Genomic DNA, 27,055 nt, shown 5'->3' with positions numbered 1-27,055 from the left:
CAGGTAAAAGTCTGGCCTCCTGCTCATGGATTTCTCTTACAAAATCCATATAAACATTGGATTCAGGAATGAGACTGTTCCTATGTATTTCTCCATGGAAGAAAACAGATCTATCAGTTCATAGCCTTTTGTGTTCTTAGTTTCAATCCCCTTATCTTTCCAAGATAGACTGGAGTAAGGGCGGAAAACAAGGACGTCAAATCAAGGCATATTTTTCACCAGGGAAGCAAGACTTCACTCATCCATCTTGCGTCCTGTGCCCAATTCAATTCATTCCTTTTCAGATGCCTAATTGCTCTCAAAGCTGACTCCTTTCACTTGTGAATTTAGACCTGAAAAGCAAGAGCAGGAGACCCCCCACACTGCAACACCAGTGGGTCAAAAACCTTGAACATAAACATAGAACGCATGCTTTATACAATCCAAGAATCCAAGTCAAAACAATGACGAGTCTTGCAACACCTTAAAATTAACACTCTCGTTGTGGCATCCATGGCAATTTGTTGTGGCCAGAGCCCACTTCAGTAGATGCAGAATGCAATGTTTTGTCAGTTATTTTCAGACACAGGACTGAAAGCTTAATGTATGGTTTAGGGTGGGGTGGGCAACCTTTATTGCCCTGAGGGACATGTGCAGAGATGGGTGGGCAGTCAGGGCCACATGGCAGTGGCTGTAGTCAGAGCTGGGGTGGGTGGTGACTGGAGCTGGGGCCAGCATCCACTTCACACATTCACACACACTGGGCTGGTTCGCATGATTGACGGCCGGCAGCGTGGCTTAAATCAGCTACGGTGGCTTGTGGTGCATGCCTGCAGCAATGATGAGTAGTCAAGTTGCAGCGGGAGGTCACTACAGCTTATTGTGTCATACGAATTTGGGCAGGGTGATTTGTTACTGTCACCCTGCCCAAATTCGCATGACATGATAAGCTGTAGTGACCTCCCACTGCAGCTTGAATATTCACAATGGTGGCACGTGCAATGGCAGCCAACAACAGCCTATAGGTTTTGGGTGGCTTAACCATGGTAACAAGTCACTCTGCTGTGGGTTCACATGAAACGATAAGCTGTGGCAACCACCCACCACGGCTCAAATATTCACAATGGCAACCAGTACACACCGCTAGCCGCCAAGCATGCCAACGCAGCCACACACTGACCCTTTCCAGACACACATTGGGACAGGGTGGTTAGGCTTGCCGTGCTGCAGGGTGGTTAGTGCTAACCACTGCGAGAGCTCCTGCCACACATGCAGCTAACCATAGCCCATAGTGTGGTTAGCCGAACCGCTCTCTAACCATCCTCCCTCCTGCAGTCCTCCAATTTCTCTGTCACACATCCCAGCAGCCTCAGTGGGTCACACAGCCATTACAGGAGCAGGGCTGCTAATGGCTATTGGTAGCCATTTTCTTCTTTCTTTCTGATTCTGTTACAGAAATAAGCAAAAAATAAAAATAAAAATGGTGGAAAATTGTGCAAAAATCACCATATTGCTAAAATGTACATTATCCCCATATATTGCTAAACTGCACATGTGCACAAAATCACTATATCAATATAGCGATTTTGCACAAATGCACATTTTAGTAATATGGCGATTTTTGCACAATTTTCTTCTGTTTTTATTTAATTTTTGCTTATTTCTGTAACGGAATCAGACAGAAAGAAGAAAATGGCTGCCAACAGCCATCAGCAGCCCCGCTCCTGTAATAGCCATTTTTGGCTGCTCTTGCCGCGGAGCTCTATGGAAGTGCTCCGTTAACCACAGGGCCTGTTCAGATGTCATGGTAAGCGCTGCTAACCATCTTGCAGCAGGTGGTTACTGACCGTGGTTTGTGTGTGGTTAATAACTGGCATAGTTGGGTCTGACCCCCGTTCAAATGTCGCGCCAAGCCACCATGGTTCAAAACTAACCATCATGGCTTAGCATGATGTCCGAACAGGCTCACTCATTCACTCAAACAGCTGTTTGGCAGCCTAGCAGGAATTAGATAAACATTCCTATCCATCACAGTCATGCTTCTGCCAGCCCACCAAAGAGCTGTTTGACAGGCTCAAGGGAGCACAATTTACAGCAGCACCCTGACAATAGAGAGTGCCAGATAGACTGCTGAGTGGAGCTTCTACCTGGTGCTCTCTGTTGTTAGCCATCTGAGCATGGCTCCCAGAGAGTCTGCTAGAAGATGCCACGGTATCTGCACTCAAGAGGGCCAACCATGGAGTGGGCCAGCTCCCACAAGAAGAATCCCAATAGCAGCTCTAACTATGTTGCAGGTGGAGGTAGTTTTGGAGTGGTGGGTAAATCAGCAGTGCGAGAACTTAATGGAGGCAGCTAGGACACCTGGCAGGCTGCAAGAGAGAGACTTCCCCTGCTCAAGGGCTGTGGATTACCCACATGTATTTTAGGGATTAGCAGGAATAAAGATGTCTAAGTTCATGGTCATCATCACCACATCCTGTGGTGGCAAATTCCACAATTTAACTAGAAGAAGTACTTCATTTTGTCTGTCCTGAAGCTCCCACCAATCAGCTTCACTGGATGATCCTGGGTTCTAGTATGATGAGAGCGGGAGAAAAAAAAGTTTCCCTATCAACTTTTTCCATACGATGCATGGTGTGGGGAAAGTGGCTAGAAAGAGGTTCTGCTCCCTCTATCATAATACTAAAACCTGATGTCATTCAGTGAAGCTGAATGGTGGAAGATTCAGGACTGAGAAAAGGAAGTACTTCTTCATATAACTGAGGAATGAACTCTGAATGAAAACTCCATTAATTTCTGATTTGTTTAATTGGTTTCTCATTCATTTTGGTTGGAACCCTGCTGGAAGAACCTGAACAGGAAAACATTTTAGAAACATCTCCAAGAGTGCTTCCAACACTTCGATACGTATTGTATCAAAAGGGTGAAAATATCATGGCTTTCCTCCTAGCAGTAAGGCAGCAAATCAGGTTGAAGGTGGTTGGTTGACATCAATGTCAACTGAGTATATAGATATAAATGATTAACTCTGGCCAGACAACTGATGTCTAACTTCCTTATTTGAGAAGGAAAGACAAGTAGAATAAAATGACTGAATATTAGTAACTTTTTGAAAAGCCTCATCCCTGCACTCATTTCCCCTTATTGCCCCTTTTCTCTCTCCTCCCCTTTTCCATTGTATTTCCCACTCCTCTTTTCCCTAGATGTCTTTCCCAACATCTTTTATTTTCTATAATGTATCAATAAACAGCTAACTCAAAACAACATAATTAAGAGTGTTGATGGGATTAGAAATTGTTCATTTTTTCCCAAAGGTATTTTGCCTCTCAGTACAGTAAATCCTTGATCTACAATGTCGTGCAAGTGAAGGCAATCTTTTTCTTCTCCTCTTCTGCTCTGCAGGCCCCTCCCCACAAAAGCTTCTCTTAGAGGGTTTGGGGGGAACTTACTGAACATTGTGAGTTATGTCTTGGGGCTGCAGTGGGAGGGGCAGCCACCAAAATCAGGACACTTGAGCAAGCAGTGCAAAATCCCTCCACCTGATTCCTCACTGCAGTGCTATAAGACACAGCCTACAGTGTTCGGTAGGTCCTCTCTGACCCCCAACTCCTCAGAGAGGATTTTTGGAGGGTGCTGCATGGGCGAAGAGAAAGCTCTTTTGCGAGAGCTTGCCTTCCATTTGCGCAGCATTGGATATTACGCTGTATTACTAAATCAATGAACAAGAATATACTTAAGATGGCTTTTCCTTCTAGTGATTAATATAATGGCTTTGGTTTATCAAATTTGGTGTTGTGTCCCACCTATGGGAAACTAGGTCTCTCCTTCAGCATCCTCAAAAAGGCACCTATTCTGAGAGTTCAGTAATATACAAATATCAGTGGAGGCTGGTGGCTCCAATGCCAGTGGGGTGTTAAATCAGCTCCGAGTTTCAGCCAGAACTCTCGAAGAGCTATCCAAGGTGCTGAGCCTATTTTGGGAACAGGATGCAGCACCTTGGCTAGCTGCTTTAGAGCTCCGACTGAAACCTGGAGCAGATTCACCACCGCATTAGCATTGGCGCCACCAGCCTCCACTGGCAAATATACTTTAAGTGACAACCCAGCCCTATCCATGTTTATTCAGGAGTAACTTCCACTGTGTTCAATGATGCTTATTCCCAAGTAGGCATGCATAAGAGTGTGGCTTTAATCTCTTAACTAACTGATTCATCAATTAAAAATTAGATGACTAAATAGCTAAAGAAAATTATTTGGTTGACAGCCCTACATAAACCACTTATTCTATTAGAATAAACACAAAGGGGGGGGAAGCAGAAGGATCAAGCAAGAACGATAACTTACATCTATTGAGCCGCTCTACAGGTATTCCAATCCTTATGCAGTTGGCAGCTTCCAAGGTCTCTGGCAATGGCAGCTCCTCACACTTTGGTGGCTGGAGCTGCATCAGAATGAGTGGATTAGACCTCGCAATGTTGTATTCCTGCCTACAGAGGTCATTTTCCAGAACCTCACACTCATCCCGACATAGCTCTCTTGGCTTAGGTGTCCGAGAACGTTCATCACACAGGGGGAACACAAAGTGACAGAAAGATGGGATGGCAAACTGGGAACACTGATCAGATAAATGGGTAGATGTGCCAATCATAGTAAATGCAGCTGAAAAGAAAGAAAAGGCAGTCATTAAGGCTTTGTTTATATAAGAAATGAAACATATTGCATTATTATTGATTTCATATAGGGCCCCCCAACTTGCTTTGGAGCTTCCAAATGGGCCCCAACCTGCCTCAGCCAGATTCGGACTCCAGATCCAAAGTGATATTCGGACATCTGAATTGCCCTCTTTGTGGGAGTCACCATTTTGCCTGGAATGTTGTGTATGTGTTACAGCTGCCATTTGCATAAGATTTGATTTCCGGAAAAAAGAAAATTTCTTTTAAAAGAAAATGGCAACTCCCTTGAAGAGGGCGCTGGCTGTGGGCGCTGGCGACACGTCCAGGTAAGGAGCAGAGGGCTTGCGCAGCTTAGCAGGCACATGGGGGGGGGGGATTCAGAATATCCAAATCAGTCCAAAGTGATTTGGATCAATCTGACCCACTTCAGATCCAGACCTCTTCAGCTCAGAATTCGGATCTGGATCCAAAGTGGTGCACAGCCCTAATTTCATATATCTGAAAGATCTTCAAAGAGAGCTACCACACTAAGGTCATTAACAAAAGCTAACCACTCTGGAACAGAGGACAGATGCTACCAAGGTATCCCATGTAGATATTTTGACAACATCATACTCACAAAGCACAGTAATGCATATCTGCACTATACACGCAGACACATTTGGGTCTCAAGCCTTAATCCAAATAACCTCTGGGACTGATAGAGTAGTGAGAGTTTAAGCATTCTCATAAAAATTACAATTTGCTGAGTTCTTTGGTTGAAGTGGTGGCAGTTAAACCAGTGTAAATCTGGTTACTGTTTGTAACAAAGGACTGATTCATGCTGTCCAGCCTCGTCTTGAATGCCTCCAGTGTGGGAGAGCCCACCACCTCCCTAGGGAATTTGTTCCAATGTCGTATTGCTCGAACAGTCAGGAAGTTATTCCCGACGTTCAGCCGGAATCTGGCTTCCTGTGACTTGAGCCCATTATTCCGTGTCCTGCTCTCTGGGATGATATTTATCACTTGTATTTTTTTGAATATTTAAAAGTTAGACAAAATATAAGACACTATGTATCACAGGTTTCATGCATGAATCAAGCCCCAAATATAGGTATATCCCCACATTTCCACTCATTATATAGCTTTGAGTTAGTTACAGGTCTGCACGGCCTGCCAACACAAATTGTAACGAGCAAGAACATTATAAAATAATGGAATTACTTAGTGCCCTGACAAATCATCTCCGTCCCTTTCGCTTCCCGTTGTTACAGTTCAGTACATGTTCATTGTGGTTGTACAACATCTGGTAGTGATATTCATTCATTTGGATTTTTACAGTAGGCAAAAGAAGATTCTTGCACACAAACCCTTAATGTACTGTCAAGTTTAAATTGGTTATCAGGCCTTACCAAAAGCACAAGGAAGTTTTCACCCATGCATGTAGTGCGCTTACTCAAATTCACATACAGAAAGGCATGCACACTGTTAATCACATCTCTGTTTGCGCAAGCACAATCACCCCTTCAGGGAAAGCCATATGCTCCACCCCTTCACCCAAGCAAAGCAGAATGAGGTTCACTTGGGCACCTTGAGCAGCAACAGCTCTCTCTCTCTCTCTCTCTCTGGAGGTAGGGATTTCTGAATGTATAGCAAGCCAGTTTGGATTACATAGCTGTTCTCCTGTTAGTCATCCTATTGGCTCATCCACATCATGCTCCTACTGTGTTAAAAAGCCCCTGAAGGACCCTCTTATCAAGCGGGATGCCTAGCTTGTACAAATGAAGTCTTTTGTCTTGTTTTTTATCCCACCCTAGCTTCTTGGGACAGCTATGCTTTCATTTGATATGGGCCAATGGTACAAAAGTATCTTCTCTAAAGCCTGCATCTCCCTGCAAATCTCCCTCCATTCCCTCTAGCTCTTATTTCTCAAGTTCACATCACACTGGAGTTGATTTAAAAAGGGGAATATGCCCAAGTCAACAGTCAAAAAGAAAGAACAGCAACATGGTTAACTAGATGTGATGGTGGCAAATCAGTGTGTTTAGACCAGCCTTCCCCAACCTGGTACCCTCCATATGTTGGACTACACCTCCCATCATCTCCAATCATCATGTCCAATGGCATCTGGAGAGCACTGGATTGTGGGAGGCTTGTTTAGACCCATACCTGCCACAATCACATAGAAAGTGGGTTCTGTCCAATTTGACAGAGGAGGAGTGCACAACCTTCCCCCCCACCTGTGGCATATCACTCCACAATCCCTCTTCCTAGGCACTATCCGCCCAGCTTCGAGTCTGATAGAAAAGCTGTTTGGGAGAGGTGCTACAGAGGGGTAAGCCAAAGGAATGTTCAGCTCTCCTACTCTGCATGCCCCTTGCTCCTTAAATTTGGCTCATGCCCCCCCCCAATGATTCAAAATAAAAAATACAGATCTGCCACCATCACCTCAAGTGTAACCACTGGGAACTTCTGATGAAGCTACATAGGAATGGTGATGGAAGCAGGACAAGATGGCAGGAGTCAAGATGCAGGAAAGTGGTAAGAGCTTTGAAGGATGACTGAAACAGAAGCATCTAGGAGGCCATACTAGCTTCTAGCTCAGAACCCTGAAGAGGGCCCTGGCTGAGGACCCCTCATTGGTTTCCCCAGTGGTAGAACCATTTTCTCTCATCACACAAGTTAATAGAGTCAACCAATGGAGTATCAATATTCACTCAGTATTCAGTCAACCAACTTCTATGCAAAGGGTTTGTGATTAGGAGAACCACTGATGGAGAGTGGGATACACCTGCAGGATTACAATGGATTCAAATGCCCAGTGACAACAAAGTATTGATTGCTTCTCATGGGTGGGCAGTCAAACAGCTAAGTAACTGAACAGAACAATAGCCAAGAATGCCAAATAAGTACAACAAAGAGTTTGCAGTTAAGCTTTGGTTGCATCAGAATTCCGTGTTATGCCTTTTTCTCTTTGCATCAGTCATGGCTGTGTTCAGTGAAAAGCATGAGCACATCAGAAGGAGCCTGATGTTTGCTGATGACTTCAGTAATCTACACTAAAGAGTATAATGAATTACCAAACCCACTTTAATCAATGGCAAAGCATCCTTGAGCAAGCTGGCCTTAAAAAGAATGCAGATAAGAAGAAGGCCAAGATAAGTGAAGATACTGGACCCATCACAAAAGAAATAATTGGAAAGGAGCATAAAGTAGTGAAGGAATGTTCATATTTGGGAAAAACTCTTGCCAGAGACTTTATCTCCTTGGCAACACTGGATCAAATTTGCTTGGTTTAGATGGAGGAAAATCAACACAAGAAATTATCTGACAATAAGCACTGGGATTAATTGCCTACACATGAGCAATCTCAGCCCATCCTTGACCACACACAGTTAGTTGTTCATGTGATTGCATATGCGTGTGAATTTGCACAGGCACAGCCACCAAGCAATTCCTACAAGTGAGACTGTAGTTTGTCCAGCTGCTATGAAAATGATGTTGCTACTGACCTTACCCACATACAGCACAGTTTGCACTTGTACATCTTCATGAAAGTGTGCACACATCTTGACGACAAGTCAGGACTGATTGGATGTTTTGTCTATACACAATCTGAACCAACCTTAAGGATAGTTAAGCTGAAAAGGGTGGTAGATTTGTCTTCTGATAAATTTCTGGAAGTTGGCCAGCTGCTAAGTAAGTAATATTTCCTGCAGCAGAGATGACAAGACAGCTGAACAGGTAAGGCCTCCATAGAAGATGTTTGAGTGAAAGGCGGAGATAGTGCCTTGTTTTGCCCAATGGACACAATTACACCAGCACGGGTCTGAGAATCACTGACATGAGAAGAAGTGCCCAAAGATGACCATGCTGTGGTGGGTGCATTGGGAAATGGGGTTTCAAAGGGTGGAATCCAACAGAGCACTTACGTCTCTGCCAATTCCCTTATACCCCACCAATTCCCTTCCAGAAGCAGGACTCATCACTTGCAGGAGGAAGATATAGCACTTCTGGGACAACCGGAAATGAGCACAAATACTCATTTCTGGAATAGGGCAGGTCAGTATAGCTCACATAAGGAGCTCCACCAACCTGACCTGCTCGAGAAACGAGTGTTTCCACTCGTTTTAGGGCTTCCTCTTGGAAGTGCTAAATGGCTGTTGCGCAAGTGGTGGGTCCCGCTCATGCAATGGAATTGGGAGGACCCACCTTTTGCGCCACAGAATCAGGGGGGCACAAGAGAATCGGCAGAGGCATAAGCACCTTGTTGGATTCTGCCCGAAGGGCCCCAGCTTCAGCTGGATACTGGCTGGTCTCACAGCTGCCCTACATGCATGCTGCCTTTCTTTAGTCAGGGGTACACAGCTTGGTTGTGGACACCCCCTTGGAAAGAAATATCTTGTTACAAATCACAAAAAATTGTTTTGTTTAAAGAAAAAGAGGGGTTGTAGCTCACTGGTAGAGCACCTGCTTTGCATGTAGAATGTCCCAGGTTCTGTCCCTGGCTTCTCCAAGTAGGACTAGGAAAGAATCCTCCCTGAAACTCAGGTGAGCCGCTGCCAGTCGGTGTCGGCCACACTGGGCTAGATAGATAAGGCAGCTTCCTATGTTCCTAACTACTAACAGTGCCAGGGATTCAGGAGGTTCACTGCTCAATATAAACCAATTTTGGGCTTCTTGTTAGAGATACATGGTACGGAAATGACCTCCCCTTCCCCACTCCCCCCAGCAGCTGTTTGAACTTGTTAGCATAATGTCTGCATGTGTTATTTATATGTATACACATCACAGACAGAGTAAGCAGGACAGTACTTTCACTGTGTAGATTTTTGTCACCGATTGCCTAGAAATATTACAATGTAGCTCATTCCAAGGCTGACTTCCCTAAAACACTGGTGCTAAATTTGGCCACGGCAACTCTTGATAGTGCAGGAGCCCTCGGACCTTTCTTGGGTTGCTCTGACGCCAACATCAGTCCCGAGAGAAGTACTATACAGATAAACCACTCAGGTCGCCTGGGCTTAAAGAAGCCAAGGCAAACATCATTGGGCATAAAGTTCTGAACTGGAGAAGGGCACAGGAAGTTTCAGCCCTGAGTACGGAAGTGGCCAGATAGAAACAGAAGAAAAGAACATTCATGTACGTCTTGGAACATATTTGCGTCACAAAAAGGAGATATGTTAGAGCTACTTTACACTGAAGAGCTTCAAGACCAAAATGCTTTTCAAGTGACCTCTTTAAATAAAATTTCTGACATGGACAGTAGGTGTCACTACTTTTCATTCCCATAGTTACACACTTCACTGGCTTTAACTTAAGTTAAATGCAAATTAACGGATGCAAGCTTAGGTTTTCTTTATTAAAATAATAATAAAACTGCTTTTTCCTCATACAAAAATTCTCCCCATCTAGAACTGTTTTACTTTCAAACAATGTGTAATAAATAATCGTCTCAATCCTAAAAGGTGTCCCACTGTGCATACTACCAGGGTTGCAGTCCCCACAGAGCCTTTTCCGCAGGGGCAAGTAGACCACAATGGCACGCAGTTGGAGTGCTCCTTCAAGTTTTTACTGCTGCACCTCCCACAGTCAACAAGGAAAGTTGTTTTAGTGCTGGCTGGGGAACGCTGGGAGTTGTAGGACTGTTTTCTGTCTAAACGTGCATAGGATTGCGCCCTGACAGTTTTAAAAGCTGCTTGCCCCTTCGTCAGTGGAAACTGCAGTTGCAACACTGAAAGCCTTGGCTAGATCTTCAGTTCCTTCACACACACATAAATAGCTCCTTGGTATTACTGCATGCATCTCCTGTGTGCAAGCTTGCTCACGTCTTTTTTGCAGAAACACAACTATTTTATGTGTACAAGCTTGTGTCCCTATGCGTAGCAGGTTCTCTAGATTGTTCCTTAGAAGCACTGATAGCTATACACAGTGTCTGGGATCACACGACACGAAAACCCATCACAGGTGGTTGTCATGTTGTCCAAACCTGGACCCCTTCCCGCAGGATGTCTGGTTTGTGGGCAACAAGCCACCCTAACAATCCATGGCTTGTTCTAGGGGTTGCTCTAGCCACAATGGGTTGGCTTGTTATCTGAACCCAGGACAGCCAACCCACCATGGGTTGTGGGAAGCAGCAAGCAAGCCATTCAGCAAGACCAGCAAAACACCATGCCATTCTTGGTGATCGCACCTGCCTGTGCCACCTCAAGCCTTCCTCACCAGTGACTGCCCCTGCAATGATGCCCAAAGGGCACTTTGGAGGGACGGTCACTTGTTTGCCAATCTCTCCTTTTGTAATTGACAGCTCAGGAAGATGGGACCAGATCTGTCCCTAAGCAAGGTGATCCCTAAGTGTTGCACTGACCCCTGGGCAGTCCTGTCTTGTCAATTACCTTGTATGTTTCCTAGTATACTTTGTTCCCTTTGACAGCTGAAACATACAAGGCAATAGACAAAGCAAGGCTATATATAGTTTGACAGCCCTAAGTATGGACTTTCACAACTGTGAAAATCCTGGGGAAATTAAAAAAAAAAAAAGTCAGGAAGACATTTGTGCACATCCCCGGAGATGAAAAAATATTTTTAAAATAATTTTTTGGCCTAATTTGCACAAATGCCTGAAAGAAAAAAAAGCTGGGGAACTCGTGATTGGAGTGGGGAGGGGGAGATGTTTTCGGCCTCCAAGCCCCCTGAGAGACCTGCTGGAGCTGGCTGGGGGACTGACGGGGAGAACAACCGATGCTGCGTGGATTATTCACCAGGGTAGGTTGCTGTGTTGTGCGAACTCACTCAATGTATCATTGAGCCCTTCATGTGTACTCAGAGTTCTCTGAAAGTTGTCAGGGTACAACATGAAATCTGAGCTAAAAACAACAGCTTGGATCCAGAATTTTTCTTCCGCAGGCTCCTTCCATTCATGGAAGGCTTCTGAACCAGCAGAGGAATTCTGCTGGTAGAATAAGGGAGGACTCTTTTTTTGTTGATATCTCCTACCCCTGCAGCTCCCGATGCCTCCAAAAATCTGCTCTGGCGGGTTGGGGGACCCTCTGGAACTGTGGGGAAGGTGGCTCGGGGATGACAAGGAGAGGGGGAAATCAGAAAAAATGGCCTCCCCCTATTTCCTCCAGCAGGAACATTCTGAGCAGAACTCTGCTCTGGGAATACTACTACTGGTGGAAGGAAAAGCTGGATCCAAACCATTGGTCCTTCAAGGAGATTACACTATGGAAACCTATGAATAAAGAAATGTACACCCATTCAATACTCTGCATCATATTTGCAAGTCTATATCTGTGTGTCCAAGGTACCTCAGTCGGAAAAAAACAAATGTAAAAATTGCTATGTTTCCTGAAAAATGTCCACCGGTACCAAGCAATTTATTTTTTGAAATAGGCTTCGAAGTGTACATACAGATGATTTTTTAAAAAACCCAGTTGCATAGCGAGTTCCAATATTAATGGATATCTGATATCCGGTACTACACAAATATGTAACTGCATAGCACAGCTTTTAATTAAGCATAGAGAGGTGAAATTAGAAAAATGCATTACTGGGATTGAAATTAATTGTTGAATTGTCACTGAATGTTAGGATGCTGAACTGGAACTGGACATTTGGTGTCCTAGATTTAGAAGACAGCCAGACCAAGCAGGACTGCAAGGATCGACTTTCATGTGAATGTGAAAGACTAGTATTTTCCTTTTTAGCATTCCCTTTCATTTTCAGCTCTCTTTTCATCCTGTGCAACCTTTACCTATGAATGGAAAACAGAGCTCACATGAAAAGCTAATTAAGTTATAATCACTAAGTTAAGAAGTCACATAACCCTACCCAAAGTGAACTTTTATCTGGCACTCATGTGGATTTTTATGTGCAGCTGTAGTTACTCACAAAACCCCTCCAACAGCAGTAGTAGGGCTGTACTGCTCAGTCTTTGGAGCTGTCAGGATCTCTCAACACAGAGAAAAGCACCGTAAATCTTGTTCTTAAAAGTAACTGCATGTATGGCATTGGCAGAATAAGAACTTAGGGAGAGGCATGGAGTCAGCAGTAAAAGACTTGACCATATCGCCCAGGAGGTGAAATATCCACCAGGTCAGATCCCTCAGTTATACCTGAAAGCCAGATGGGAGTATATTAATATATGGTGCTTTTCTTTACCACCACCTACAACTCCGCTTGGTTGTAGCAGATTAGTTCCTTTTTTTTTCCTTGGTTTTGCATCCACACTACTTAACAGCCTGTATTAGAGCAGTACTTGGTCCTTGGCTGGAGGGCACAAAGGGACACACCTTGAGACAACCAGCTATAACTATACTGCCATGGAGGCCACAGAATAATGAAGCATGAAGGGACAGTTCGCATGACACGACAGCTCGCCATGGGTTCATTAACCTTCGGGGTGCTGCGACATGTGCCATCCACCATTATGAATATGCAAGCTCCGGCCAAGGGTTGCTGTGGCTTGTGGTGTCCTCCAAACCTGGGCTGCAGGAATTATTTGAGGATTAAGCAACCCTTGCATAGCCTAAAACAGATGGTGGGTTATGTGAGGGTTGTTTAACCCTCAAATAACCTCCACCGGCTGGGTTCGTATGGCACAACAACCCTGGGGTGGGACTTGCATATTCATAATGATGGACAGCATGTGCTGTGGCACCCCAAGGGTTAATTAACTCACGGTGGGCTGTCAAAGGACAATCCGTAATATATTATAACCACACCCTCTAAGTTCATCCACATACCCTATACACCTGTGTGCCATAAGTAGTGAGCAGGGTGTATTTCACCAAGGTGCCAACAGAAAATGTAGCATCAAATTATTCACACAAGTAAGCAAAGATGTAAGTGAGCAAAGATGTTTGCTTCAGGGGGAATTAAAGGATCCCCTCCTTGACCTGGAACCTCCAGCTCCAAACAAGGCAATCAATTAGGTCAGGGGTGGGTAACACAGGCCCTCTGGGTCACATGTGGACCCCTAGCCTTTGCTGCGGTCTCCCGCCCCCAAGTCACTGCTGATAAATTGCCGCTGAATATTGTTGGCAATTTGGCAGCAGCAGCTAAGAAACAGGATTTTCACTTTAAAACAAAGTGCCTGTAGGATGCATGTCTTGTTTTAATGCAATCTGTGCTCCCCCAGGGCTTCTGGGAGTGTGTTTTTGCATTAAACAAGGGGTGTGCTTGTTTTGAATTTGGTGGCAACTGGCAGTTGGGAAGGATGAGGCCCCCAATGGGTTCTGGAGGTTGCAAATTGGCCCACGGATCCTCTGATGTTGCCCACCCCTGAAATAGACCCTGGACGAATTCATTATTTCCTTCAAAATAATGTTCTTTTATATGTGTGTACAAAACTACGTTAAGGCTATAATTGTACTCCCGATGCCCAGATGTTGGAACTAAGGTGTAGGGAGAAACACTTCCCTGAATGTGTCTTGAAGCCATAAATCACAAGATATCCATCACACGTGAAATCCATGGGGATTCCAACATATGACTGCTGAAAGTTACTGCATAATAGAAAAACAGATTGTCTCAATTCACTTGAAGATGCAAGCTTCAAAAAGCTTTGCCTGGTTTGATTTCCATTTATTATGGTGCTAACATTGGATTTCAAGTTTCTCCATGAAATACGACATTTTCTGACTAGAAGAGAAGCATGCAGGCTTACCGGTAATTCGGTTTTCAATTTCGCCTTGCATCTGGAGCGAGTCCACATAAATGGTCCTGTTTCCAATGATTCGAGCACAGGCAATTCCCCTGTAAGGTTGGCAGAACCCATCTTCATGGTAATCTTCCCTAAGCAAAAGACAAATTGGGAGCCTCTAAGTACATCTGCAGATGTCCTCCTGTCCCTGATGAATTTTAAAGAATTACGGTTTTTAAGGGAAATGGGGAAAGGAGATGGTAAATCTGACATTGTTAATTCCTCCAGACTCTGCTCTTCCTCCTCGGTTTCAGTTGACACTGTTTTGGAAATAAGAAGGGCACCAATGAACATTTTAATTTCGGAAGTGGCGGGGGAAACCTCTGCAAATTGAAAACAAGAATTATCCTAGAAATCTAATGCTAATGATAATGGGATGTGACAGGATATTCTATTAAAAAGCTGTTCAACCGAGACAGTAATATGTGTCATGTTACACCTCATAATACATTGCTGGCATCGAATGGCAAACTCCGCAATTAGGCAAGCAGTTGTTTCTCTTCTCCCACCTAGTTCTGCAATTCTTCATTTCCTTCAGTGAACAGCAAAACAGGCCTTGCCAAGATTTAATTAAAATATGGCGTAATTCTGAACTATGGCTTAGATAAATAGAAAGAAATCAGTGCTTTCCCCACCTCCCCTGGCCCCTTTCTTTAACGTAAGACTTAATGCCAAATTCTTTTCACAGTATAGAACCTAATTCACATGTTGAGTTACTGTCTGGGTTGAACTCTGTCCTACTTTTTAAAATCAGTTTAACGCAGCCAATGCAAATGGAGATGGCTCCAGAGTAACACTGATATAAAACGTCCATACTCATAATGCCAGAATCAACCAATTGCTAAGATCTTGAAAGCTGAAACCTTTGTTACTTGAGAGCTGATTCATGCTGTCACTTTGTACAGACACCTGTCAAGCTGGACGTGGCACCAGCTTTTGGCTTCATCACAGATGGTCCCTGAGCTAAAGTCACTTGAGGGCAAAAGTAGCATGTGAGAGACCCTGTCATTTTGGACTCGGCTGGTGCTTCATTCAAAGGCGTCTGAGACAAAACACCAGAAGCGGTGTCTCAAGTGTACTACTAATTTAAGGCTGTTTTCAGCTGAACCTTATTAGCAAAACAAATCATCTCATTTTGCAATCAAGCCTGTGAGTGACCATCATCTTTGCCTTTGCCTCTCTCCTCGCCTTGGCTAAGGATATAGGATTTTGTTCAGTCTTTTCCATCTGTGTTTTGTGGATTGTCAGGCATCTTTTATTCTGCCATCTGCTCATTGATGGAATCAGATTTTTTTTTTTACCAGAATTTTATTCTACTTGTGCTAATTTGAATTTAGCGAAAACCTTCCTGCAAAGTGAAAGGACAGTCTACAAGTCCACGGAATCCATGTGACTCGGAAAAAGCCAGTCTGCTATACAATCCACAGGTCAGATTCATGGAAATCTGAACTCATCTGAATTCAATGTGGATTTCTCCAACATTCCTAGCCTTGGGCCCTCCCTCACTTGACAGGAACTGGATCTGACAATCAGCTTTTGCGCTGCTGGGCTCTGATTGCTGGAAAGGGAGAGGGGGAATTTAGGATAATGTTTTTAAAAGTGGCACCTGGGACATGCAGTATAGGAGGGACAAGGTGGTAGTGGCTGAGGGACCCATACATTCTAACATTTCCTGGAGAAAAATGCATACCCTCATTTCACCTAACAGGCATAAAACAGTTCATGGTCTGATAAACTGAATGGGTCAGCTACTTCCTTATGGTTTGTAAAGATGGTTTAAGCTCGTTTGTAAAGATGTTTTGAGTAAGGCACCACAATTCCCCTTTTAGTTTAATCAGCAACTGCCTGCAAAAGCCAGAAGGGAAGTCCCCTGTTCTAAAGTCAGAGTATCATATTTGTCCATTTGTACCTTATTAGAGAGTACGAAGCAATGGAGCAGGGGAGAGAGAAGATGAGATAGAGTTTCAGCTGGATTTCTTCATGCACTTGGTTTCTTAAAATGAATGTGCAAAGTTTGCCTCTGTAGAGGAGGTCAAAGGTAGGTTTCACAACTGTATGGCAATTAGGGAATTACAGATAGAAACAACTGAACAAAAAGGCTAAACAACGCTATATACTTTAAGCTTTAAGTCAGGCACTCTCATTAGAAAAATGATCAAGGAACACAATGGATGTAGGAAATGTTTAGCACAGCCGTATATAATTTAATAAAATGTACCAATGTAGGATGAATATTTTTTACATGAACCCATTTCCCCACACATGGAATTACTGTTTTCTAACAAAAACTTCACTAGATGCTTTTGTTAGCATCAGTTAGAGACACTCCCGCCTTCCTGTGACTGGCATGCAATAAATTTTACAGTAACTAAACTCATCATGGAACAAAACCCAGCCAGAAAAGTAAAAAGAGAAACTTACAGAAGAAAAGAAGAACAGACCCATCTCATTTCAGAAAGGGTTTCTGGAGCCATAGAACTACTTTGCTTTTTATTAGAATCCCCGGTCCAACTGGAGCCAGATGCAAAATGGTGCCTCAGTGGGTCAGAGCCAATTACCTACTGAACCCTGTGAGCCAGCGTTCCCCTGCCTGGGTTGGAGAAGACTGCCATGAGCCATATACTGGGCTGACCTGCACACCCAAATACTAATCTACATTCAAGTTCAGGGATTCATAGAATAGTAGGGTTGGAAGGGGCCTATAAGGCCATCAAGTCCAATCCAACCTAAATTGGATCCTGACAGTCCAATTTAGTCCTAAAAATCATGATTGTTATGGGAATTGGAGTCCCTCGCTGGTCTACTGCAAATAAGCCACACATAGAAACTACCCTCTGCCCACCCCTGGTGTAAAGCTTCAATATACTTTTCACCAACCAAATGAAAGTGACTCAGTTGCAGACCAGAGCTCAAATGGAAGGAGAAGGAACTCTTCTCATTCTTGCCGCACAAGCTTTTAAAAAATTAGCATGATAGTCCGTTATTTAAAAACTTGACTTAGGTTCAACCTGAAATGGATTTTATATCTTCATCACATCAAGTAATTCAAAACCTAAAGATGGTTTAAAACAGTGAAACAATACTTGTACTTGCCTATACTGACACTCAAAGGATTGTTTAAATATTGCCTCATTAATTACACAAAGTTTCAGTTGATTTCATCATAATAACATGGTTATTATTTATTTATTACATTTATTTTTTATTTTGCTTTTGAAAACCAGAGAGCTGGGCTGTTAATTTTATCATCCTGTATTTTAAGGAATGATTGAATAAATTAACCAGAAATATAGCTCTAAAATAGTTATAACAAAGGATACTGCCAGTCTTTTAGCCTGAAATGTGTCTCTTTTGACCGGTGTTAACATGGAATAGAAAATGAAAAAGAGCCACTGGCTGCAGGAAATACAAAGAAAAATTTAAATGCCACTTGTGAAAATGGCCTTAGCAGTGAACTCAATAACACAGACTAGCTTTAAGTAATCTCTTAGGGCCACTTCACACATTACACAGTATACTCAGCAGGGAGACACAGCCAATGCAAACATCATTACACATATCAGTGTGCTAAACACAGTTTCAATAATTTGTTTGTAGCATCCATATTTTACACTTTTAAGTATACACTTAACGTGTTCCCAGGACCACTTCAGAATGCATGTAGAACAGCATATCTGAATGCTTCCCTATGTTAAAAATCCCTGTCTACGGAAAGCTAGTAAGCAGAGAGGATTCTAGCCTGACCTCCTCCTCCACAAGCAGGAGTTTAGGGTTGAGTTCTTTTTAAACATGGAATAGCAATCAAACATGTGACTAGCCCCACATTGCCATGGCTTGACATAGGTTTCCAGTTCTGGTTTGTAGGCAAACCATGGTTTGTGTTAATCATTGTTTGCCCAGTCTGAATGTTGCTGCAAACTATGGTTACTGTGCACCAGGAAATGAGAATGTGAAGCATCTAGAATTCTAACATGTAAGGCAGGGGTGGGCAGCTTTGGTAGGCTCAGGAGCTGCATTGCTTCTACCCCGTGCCTCACCCCAACACCCGAAGTTGGCACGCCACCACTGGATCCTGTGGGCATGCCACCACTCTGTGCCCTGTTTCTCTGCAGAAACTGCAATTCTGCTGGAAAACAGGGTGCTGGGAATAAAGCTGTGGAGGCAGTGGCCCCACAGAGACCGCATGAGACCTGCATGTTGCCCACCACTGATGGAAAGGGAGGACAAAAGAGCACACAAGCACAATGCATGCACCCAATTAACAAAGAATGGTTTGGCTTTGACATCTCCAACCAGGCCAGTGCTTCAGATTTATATGTGTTTCAGTTCCCAAATCCCTTTCCTGTGTAAAATAGATATAAAAACAGAAGCATCAACTGCCTATCCTTAACAAAAGAGATATGACAGTACCATCGCACCAATAATACTCAACAAAAATTGCAGAGCTTTACTTAATTAAATATATGTATCTTTATAGCAATGACACTTGAAATGTGGCATATTTTTATACCTAAAGAAATATCAGGTATGTTACACTTAACTAGTGGAACTGCTCTGTTTACGAGTAGGCAAAAAGTCACATATTCCTTAAAATCAACAACATCTCTCCCTATGCCATAAAACGCATTTATCAGCAGTACCATTGCCCAATTCATTAGCACTGACAAATGGCTTTGGCAAAGGTGATTTTATGAATTAGTGACTAATGAAGAAAAGATGCCACAGATTTCTTGAGTGATGTTGAGAATTTGCCTCTCTCGTTAACTAGAACTCAGATTTGTAGTTTTCACGACGAAGCAATATTTGTAGATTTACTAGATATAACTTCCTCTGTGCCATTAGGCTCACAGGTTTCTGCAATTAGGCATGTAATATACTAACACCACCCAGGGAAAGCTTTCAAAAGTACCCATGGAACAAAGGAGCTTTTCTTTATAAAGCAAATAAGCTAGATGTCAGAATAAATACAGACAGAACATGATGCCTGTTAACTGTCTAACACATCTATTGTATGCACGGTGTCATATGAATAAGCCAGAGGGAATAGAAAAATAATAACTATATTGTCTTCAGTAGCAAGAAAATAGGTAGGCACATATCAGCCTAATCAGTGTTGAGAACATAAAATCAAGTTTTAAAGTCTTAAGACTTCTTTTACTTAGAATGGATGGATGACAGATGCTTGTATAATATGCAGAATATAAATGACTGATGCTTTTTTGCAGGAATCTTTTTCTTGTTTCATATCTACTCCTTATCTCTTCAGGTGAATAAAGCTGCTCTTGTTCTTCATCTCTAGTCAGTGTTATTGAGCCACCAGCTTAGACCAGCTCTACGGGCAAAAACTGCTGCACCAACTCTTTCTAACCTTGTTCTGTCTTATGCGCCTTGCAAAGAAAAGCCTGCCACCACTGCCACCTACTCTCTATCATTACACAAGCCTTTATTTGTCTTGGAAGACTCAGGAACAAGGAAGTCACTGCTCAGCTATATGCTCCTGCTACTCTTGCCTACAACTTTATGGCAGTACAGAGATTGCAAGAGCAGCCAACTCAAGAGAGAACAGGGCAGACGAACTGGCCCAGTTTGCAAGTAATGCTAACCCAGGATTTAGCACTGTGACCGGGTTCACAAGTAACAACATCCTGGAGTATGGGTTGTCACTGAATCGTGGGTTGCTGTTGAATTGTGGGTTGTCATTACATGTGAAGCCTGCACTAGGATTTAACTATGGGTTGTTAACCAGTAACAACCAAGGGTTCACAGCCTAACAAGAAACCATCGGCTCTCTTCGGGTTGTTTGTAATTAAACCGTTAAACCGTAGTACAATGTTTCTGTGTAACCATGATTCCACAACAGCTCATACTCTGGGCTGTCATTATGTGTGAACTAGGCCTATATGAACAGGCCTCTCCTGTGGCTGGGAAGCCTTAATCAGGATTCAGTTACTGCTTCTTATAACTCCTGACTCGTCATTCTGTATGAACCAGAAATCATGGTTTAAAACGAACTCTAGTCAATTGCTAAACAAGCCAACAACAAGCTCTGGATTGTTTAGCTGGCTTGTTTAAAAACACATACTATAGTTTTTCTTAAACCATGATTCTTGGTTCATACGTAACGACAAGCTGAGAATCATAGAAACTGAATCTTGGTTAAGTACTCCTTTTGACTGCACAGGAAGAGGAAAGGGGAGGGGGAAGCCTGCAAGCCTGAAATTTTGCTCAGGCTTGCAGAGGCTCCTTTTACAGCCAGTGCCTTCCTTGGCCCAAAAGGAGCATGCAAGATTACAGTGACATTGGTGAGTGAGCAACAGTGGTGTCACTCTTGTGGGGAAGATAACAGCTGCATTGGAAGGATGCATTGGAAGCATGTGCTAGTACAGCTTATCTAAGCCAGTGGCTTCTAAAAGCACACAGAAACTTCTACACTTGTGGTGCATTGTTATCACTGCCTAACTACTTCAATGACATGTCCAAGAATTGCAGGCATTTGAAATTAGGGTTACATTGCCAAGCAGGGCAGTCACACAGTTGCTTTGCTTCATTTATGCAACTTTACACGATAATTCATTAATGGGCACAGTCACTGGAAACCTTCCCATGAATGAACAAATAGGTCTAGAATGGTCAAGTGTGATTACGTTGAACTGCCTTTGCAATTTCATGCTGCATGAGCTACATTCCTAGCCTCTATTGGGTGGTTTGAAAACACAGCTGCTGGTCTTCCTGGGCGGCAGTCGTATACAGTCAGGTTCATTTCTTTACACAGTCCTCTACTCAGGGCGGAATTAAGTAGAAATATGAACTGGCTTTGCATTAAACTTCATTAAGGTTCTTATTTTGAAGAAAAGGGGATGCAAAGGCTGGTAAGTATCCAAAATAGATCCCCGAAAGAGAGAAACATCTCAGGATGCAAAGATTTTAATTGTGGAAAGCCCAATGCATTTCGGCATCTTTTTTACTTTTAAAGCCTTCAAGGGGTTACAAAAACGTCTGCAGAGATTTTTATAAGAAAATATCTACTGCTGTCACCAGTGAATTACAGCAAGGGTCATTTTGTTATAAGAATATCTGCAGTTGTTTTTATAACCCCTTGAGAAGGTCTTAAAAGTAAAAAAAAAAAAAAAAATCCGAAATGCATTGGGATTTCCACAAATAAAATCTTTGCATCCTGGGACATTTCTCTCCTTTTGGGGTCTATTTTGAAGAAGAGCCATTACTGTCTGAATCTTGTTGAAAGGTTGCCCTCTGTATGTTTTGGACTACAGCACCCATCTACCCTGACCATGGACCATGCTGGTGGGGCTCCTGGGAATTGCAGTCCAAAACATCCAGAGGGCATCAGACTGGTGAATCCTGACTTAAACTTTGCATCTATTGTGCTTCTCCTATGGCTTGGGATTAAGTTTCTTGCAAACCTCTCCATCCATGCTGGCCTGAGCTCCGATGTGTAGAGTTATACTGCTCTTATACAAGCATATGAATAAATATCCCCATGTTCTTTCACGGCATAGACATACTGCAGTAACTGGCTAATTAAATCAATTAGATTTTGGAAACAGACTATTCTTAGCCAATGGCAATATAATATGATCCAATATAACTAGGGATGGGAGGAGTGCTATCACGTTGCCCTTACTGGATCTTTCAGCAGCTTTTGATACCATGGCATCCTCCTGGACCGACTTTGTGAGATGGGTATTGGAAGCACCATTCTTTAATGATTCCAGTACTATCTGCAGGGTCAGGCTCAGACAGCAGTTTTGAGGGAGTGCTCATTGGCCCACGGGCGTTTAGGCTGTGGGGTGATGCAGGCACTATTTTGTCCCCAGTGCTATTTAACACCTACGTGAAGCCACTGGGAGTGGTCATCAGGGGATCTAGAGTGAGGTGCTATCAATACGCTGATGATAGCAAGCTCACTTTATCTGTACATCTGCATCAAGGGAGGCTGGGCAAGGACCAGTGCTTGGATGCAGTGGTGGGCTGGCGAGGGCTAATAAACAGAGTCTGAATCCTGGCAGATGGGAGCTCTGTGGGTGAGTAGCTCCCATTTCCAGGAATGGGGTCAGCTGCCTGGTCCGGATGGGGTGATGCTTCTCTTGAAGGAACATGTGTGTAGTCTGGGGGTGCTCATGGATCTAGACAGGGATAGCTTGACCTCTGTGGTCCATGCATTGGTTACCAATTGGTAACACTGGATTACTGCAATAGACTTGTTGTGGGGCTGCCCTTTAAGGGCCAGAAGCTGCAGTTGGTGGAGAACACCACAGCCAGGTTGGTAATAGGAGCAGCTTATTGCCAGCATATTACACCTATGCTGAGGGAACTGCACTGGCTAGCTATCTGCTGCCGGGCTAGGTTTAAGGTTTTGATACTTGTTTACAAAGCCCTAAACAACTCAGGACAAGGATACTTAAGAGATCCCCTGATCCCCTACCGGCCTGCTCCATTGCTGCACTCATCAGGGTGGTACTCAAGATTGTGGAAGTCCAGTCTGTAACAGTTTGGAATAGGGCCTTTAGTATCATAGCACCCACTCTCTGGAATTCCTACAACTACAAATTAGGCAAGTGCCAAACGTTCTGGGTTTTCAGTGCCTACTGAAATCATACCTTTTCCAACAGGCATTCCCAGAAAAGCAATCTTGTCCTTTGTACATCACTTAGAAAGTTATTCCATATAAGCGATTCATAAATATTGTTAAATAAACAATCCTGATGAATTTCAGGTCCTCTCTGAAGTGTCCATATTAAATTACATCAGTACATTAATATCTTCATCTAATTACACATAACTGAGCTGTTTTTAGTATCTTTTTAGCTATGCAAGAGCAAATAATACCAAAAAGAAAGGCAAGTAATTAACCACTGACATAAGAAGTAAGGCAGAATTCCTCCATTACTGAAATAATGGTGCCTCTGGCCAAAGAATTTACTGGAGAGATATAATCAGTCTACTCTGGACATGCATGAGGATAGTACAACAGCAGCAAGAAGCAGATGCGGCTGTAGACATTGATTCCTTGTGAGGGTAGATTACACTACGGATCAGCTTTAAGCTCATTTCTATTGCCAACTGAAATGGATACTTTGGAAAAGGGAATCAGGAGGAGTCCCTAGGAACATTATGACATTATGGTGTGACAGGAGTTTAAATATAGCTTGGAAAAAAGATATAAAGTAAAAGATGCATGTATAAACAGAAAACGGTTCTTCGCAGAAAAATAGACCAAGATAGTAGAATCTAATCAGTACTTCATTGACAATAGCAGAAAGGACTGTTAAAATCCAATGAACAAGTGGGTTCTGCAACAAAATGTTGCAGCATGGATTGCTCCTCATGGCTGCACTGGAGGAAGAGAGGGGAACAGGTGAGCCCAAGGCTCATTCTGGCTTATTTCCATCACAACATCTGAATGTTCTAAGCCATTGGCTTAGATCTTAACTTCCTGTGAACAGAACTCTGCTCATGGGATGCTCCCATTGGCAAAAAAGTAAGAAAACAATTTTTGCTGATTAGCCCTTTCCCATGTACCCCCTAAAAAACACTCTGGAGGCTAGGACACCCTCCAGAACAATATGAGATATTGTACTAGGGAGAATAGGGAATTGGAGAACATTTCCTCCCCTCCTTCTGCCAGCAGGAGTCCCCAAAGAGTGTTAGTCCCTTCTATGAACAGAAGGAGCCTTTCCATTTGTAGACGGGCAACTTAGGATCCAAAGCAATATGTTCTGAGCTGACCCTATGCCAATACAAGAAAAAGCACCAGCATATCAGTTGTGTATGGTATTTCACAAATACACATAAACACACACATATACACACAACTACTGATCTTTTGTTCTTCACCCTGAAGAGCCACCTCCTAATGAGTTTCTACTCTCAGTCCTTTATTTTATCTTGGTTTACTTGTGGCAAATTGGAACTCACAACCATGGCAATACATTTTAGATGAGGGACTGAGATTGTTTTAGAATAATTCTTGAATCATGTTCTCTAACAAATTATTATCATCAACTATAAGATTTTCAGAGAAAGAACATTTGATGTTTATCCATCCTTACAGTCAACAGAAATCAAATGGAGATTTTAAAAGGCACTTGTAAATAATAAAATGTGGCTTGTCGTGTTTGATCAGTTTGATTACTCTTAAAGACGAAGGCTACAATCTTATAGACCAGGAGTCTTGTGGGCCTCCAGATATCTTGGCCTACAATTCCCATCTTTCCTCAGTATTGGCTATGCTGACTAAGACTCATGGGAGTTGGGGCCCAAAACATCTGGAAGGGCACAAGTCTCCCACCCCCTGGGAGTAATTCCCATGGAACTCAATAAGGCTTACTTCTGAAAAGATATGTAGAGGCTTGCACTGTAAATTGATTTATACAACAGTGGGTAATCTATTTAGATTGTCATTATACACCTGTTTAAACTCTAGAGAACTGCATTTTGTTATCTTTACTATAATCACAAACAATCAGCTTATTAGCAAAATAAGGAAACTTTTATAATACCAATGTATTAAACTATTCTATTCATTGGCAGTAAAAACCTGTTTGCTTAGCGTGATACTGTGTCTTAAGCTTGTTTTCAGTGAAGCACACTTAACACTACTAGGTGCCAAAAAGTTCGTACCTTCTGCCTTTGAGACTAATGAATATAAAAAACAGGAACACAGGAAGCTGCCATTTACTGAGTCGGACCCTGGGTCCATCTAATCCGGTATTGATGACACTGACTGGCAGCTGTGACTCTCCAGGGTTGCAGTCTGGATTTTTTCCTAGCCCTACCTGGAGATGCCGGGGATCAAATCTGGGACCTTCTGATGCAAAGCACATGCTCTATCTCTAATTCTTCCTTAATTCTAGTCTTCTTTGCAAATTTTGAATCACATCTACTCCTGGTTCACATATGATCTTGGCATCTTTACCATCAGTCAGCCCCAGTCTACAGAGCTTCTCCTGCCCTCTCTCTCTTGAAAGGTGAGCCTAGAACCTGGAGAATGGCATCAGCTGCCAGAACTACAAGATGCCAAAAGCATCTCTACATAACTCTAATACATTGTACCTTCTTGGTTATTGTTAGATGCTTTGGAAGCCAACCTTGCCTGAAAAGCGAGTTAAATAAAACAACAAAACAACATTTTCTCTACAGAGGTAAACACTGGAGTGGGTGGTGGTGGTGGGAATGTACTTCAGTGGATATCTTCTTGTGGGCAGTTTTCTTTTTTTTTTCTGGGTATACACATGTTGAGAAGCCATAAGTGGTAGTAGCAAAATTGACACCTGACCAATCACACATTAGATGTTCACAATGGGGGGGGGGGGTTAGGGCCACATGGGTTAGACCCATACACTGCTTCCCCTCTAAGTTGACATTCATGAGAAAGAGTTCTCCACGGTACAGACGTACTCACAAAGAGCGTCTACGCTCAGGGCCAAAACAAGGCGTTATTTGAAATGTGTGTCTACCAGCTATGTCTCCTTTTCTCCTTTTCGATTTTACTCTAGCGTAGGTGCAGGAGTCCTGATCTGGATCTTAAAAGACCCTCTAACCCACCCAACCCCTAATGCTAGCAGCTTGATCAGGATTTGGGGCCCACAAATGCCGTGATAGGCTACATAAGTATTTACGTAGCCTATCACAGCTAATGCAGGGACGCCATTTGCATCCCTGCAGAGGCCGTGATAGGCTACGTACATACTTACGTAGCCTATCACGGCAAAAGGCGGAGAAGTGAATGGTGTAGCAGCCGCCGTTTGCGTCCTTGCCCTTTGCCGTGATAGGCTACGTAAGTATTTACGTAGCCTATCACAGCAAAAGGTGGGGACGCGAATGACATAGCGGCCGCCGTTTGCGTCCTTGCCCTTTGCCGTGATAGGCTACGTAAGTATTTACATAGCCTATCACAGCAAAAGGCAGGGACGCAAATGGCAGCCACTACGCTATCACAGCAAAAGGCAGGGACGCAAATGGAGGTGGCTATGGCGGCCGCCATTTGCGTCCCTGCGCTGCCCAGCAGCAGCTGGATGTCGCTGTGGGTGGCCCCGGCTGGTGGCTCTGTGGAGTCGCCACGGAGCTGGCCAGTGAGGATTTCGGGGGGAGGGACGGAGTGCCTTCCCCCCACCGTGGATGCCACGAAATGAAACAGTGACATTCGCACATCCCTGCCATAGAAGCCCTGTTCCGAGAAGGCCCGGAAGGAGGAAGACACTGGGAAGTAAAGCTTTGCAATGGGACTTACCCCTTTTACTTTTTCTGGGGCGGCAGCAGATGCTAGGAGTTTGGGGAGGGAGGATTGCCAGAAACTGCTTTTTGCACCCCTACTATATAGGATTAAGGTTGCTCCTGAATTTCAAAGAAGGGGCAAGGGGAATTCAGCAGCAAATTTCCAGTTCATCCCATGGCAGAACTGCTTTGTAATGGAACAGGAATTTATTAGAATCCCAAGGTTTTTGTCTAGAAGTCCTTAGAGGTACTGTTTGCCTTGCCCCATATGCATTGAGGCCTCTTAAAGTGACATGGAATAATTACATCATGTTCTGCATGCACTAAAGCCTGTGCAGAGCATCAGTGGCAAATTCTTTTATTTATCACAACAACATCAATTTGACAGAGGTTGCTTTTGTGGGGGCAGAAATGCATCACTATCATGTGCTCTTGTAGCCTCGTAAATGTGCAACCGAAACAGGATGTCCAGAGGCCAGAATGAA

The 27,055-nt window shown here is 43.4% G+C and overlaps 1 protein-coding gene across 1 annotated transcript in view; it reads right to left on the bottom strand.

Moving 5' to 3' along the window:
• The window catches only part of ROR2 (ROR family WNT receptor 2), a 178,148-nt gene that overhangs the window by 12,643 nt on the left and 138,450 nt on the right, over window positions 1–27,055 (bottom strand). The window contains exons 5-6 of the mRNA XM_084834028.1: window positions 14,301–14,428; window positions 4,323–4,637 (exon numbers count right to left, since the gene is read on the bottom strand). Of these exons, the coding sequence (XP_084690154.1) occupies window positions 4,323–4,637; window positions 14,301–14,428 (443 nt within the window). The remainder of the gene's footprint in view (window positions 1–4,322; window positions 4,638–14,300; window positions 14,429–27,055) is intronic.

Source organism: Heloderma suspectum, chromosome 2 (assembly GCF_057233095.1).
Source record: "Heloderma suspectum isolate Gila_16-S chromosome 2, 16-S_ref, whole genome shotgun sequence".
NCBI classification, from domain to species: domain Eukaryota; kingdom Metazoa; phylum Chordata; class Lepidosauria; order Squamata; family Helodermatidae; genus Heloderma; species Heloderma suspectum.
This window is presented reverse-complemented; position numbering and strand designations above follow the sequence as displayed.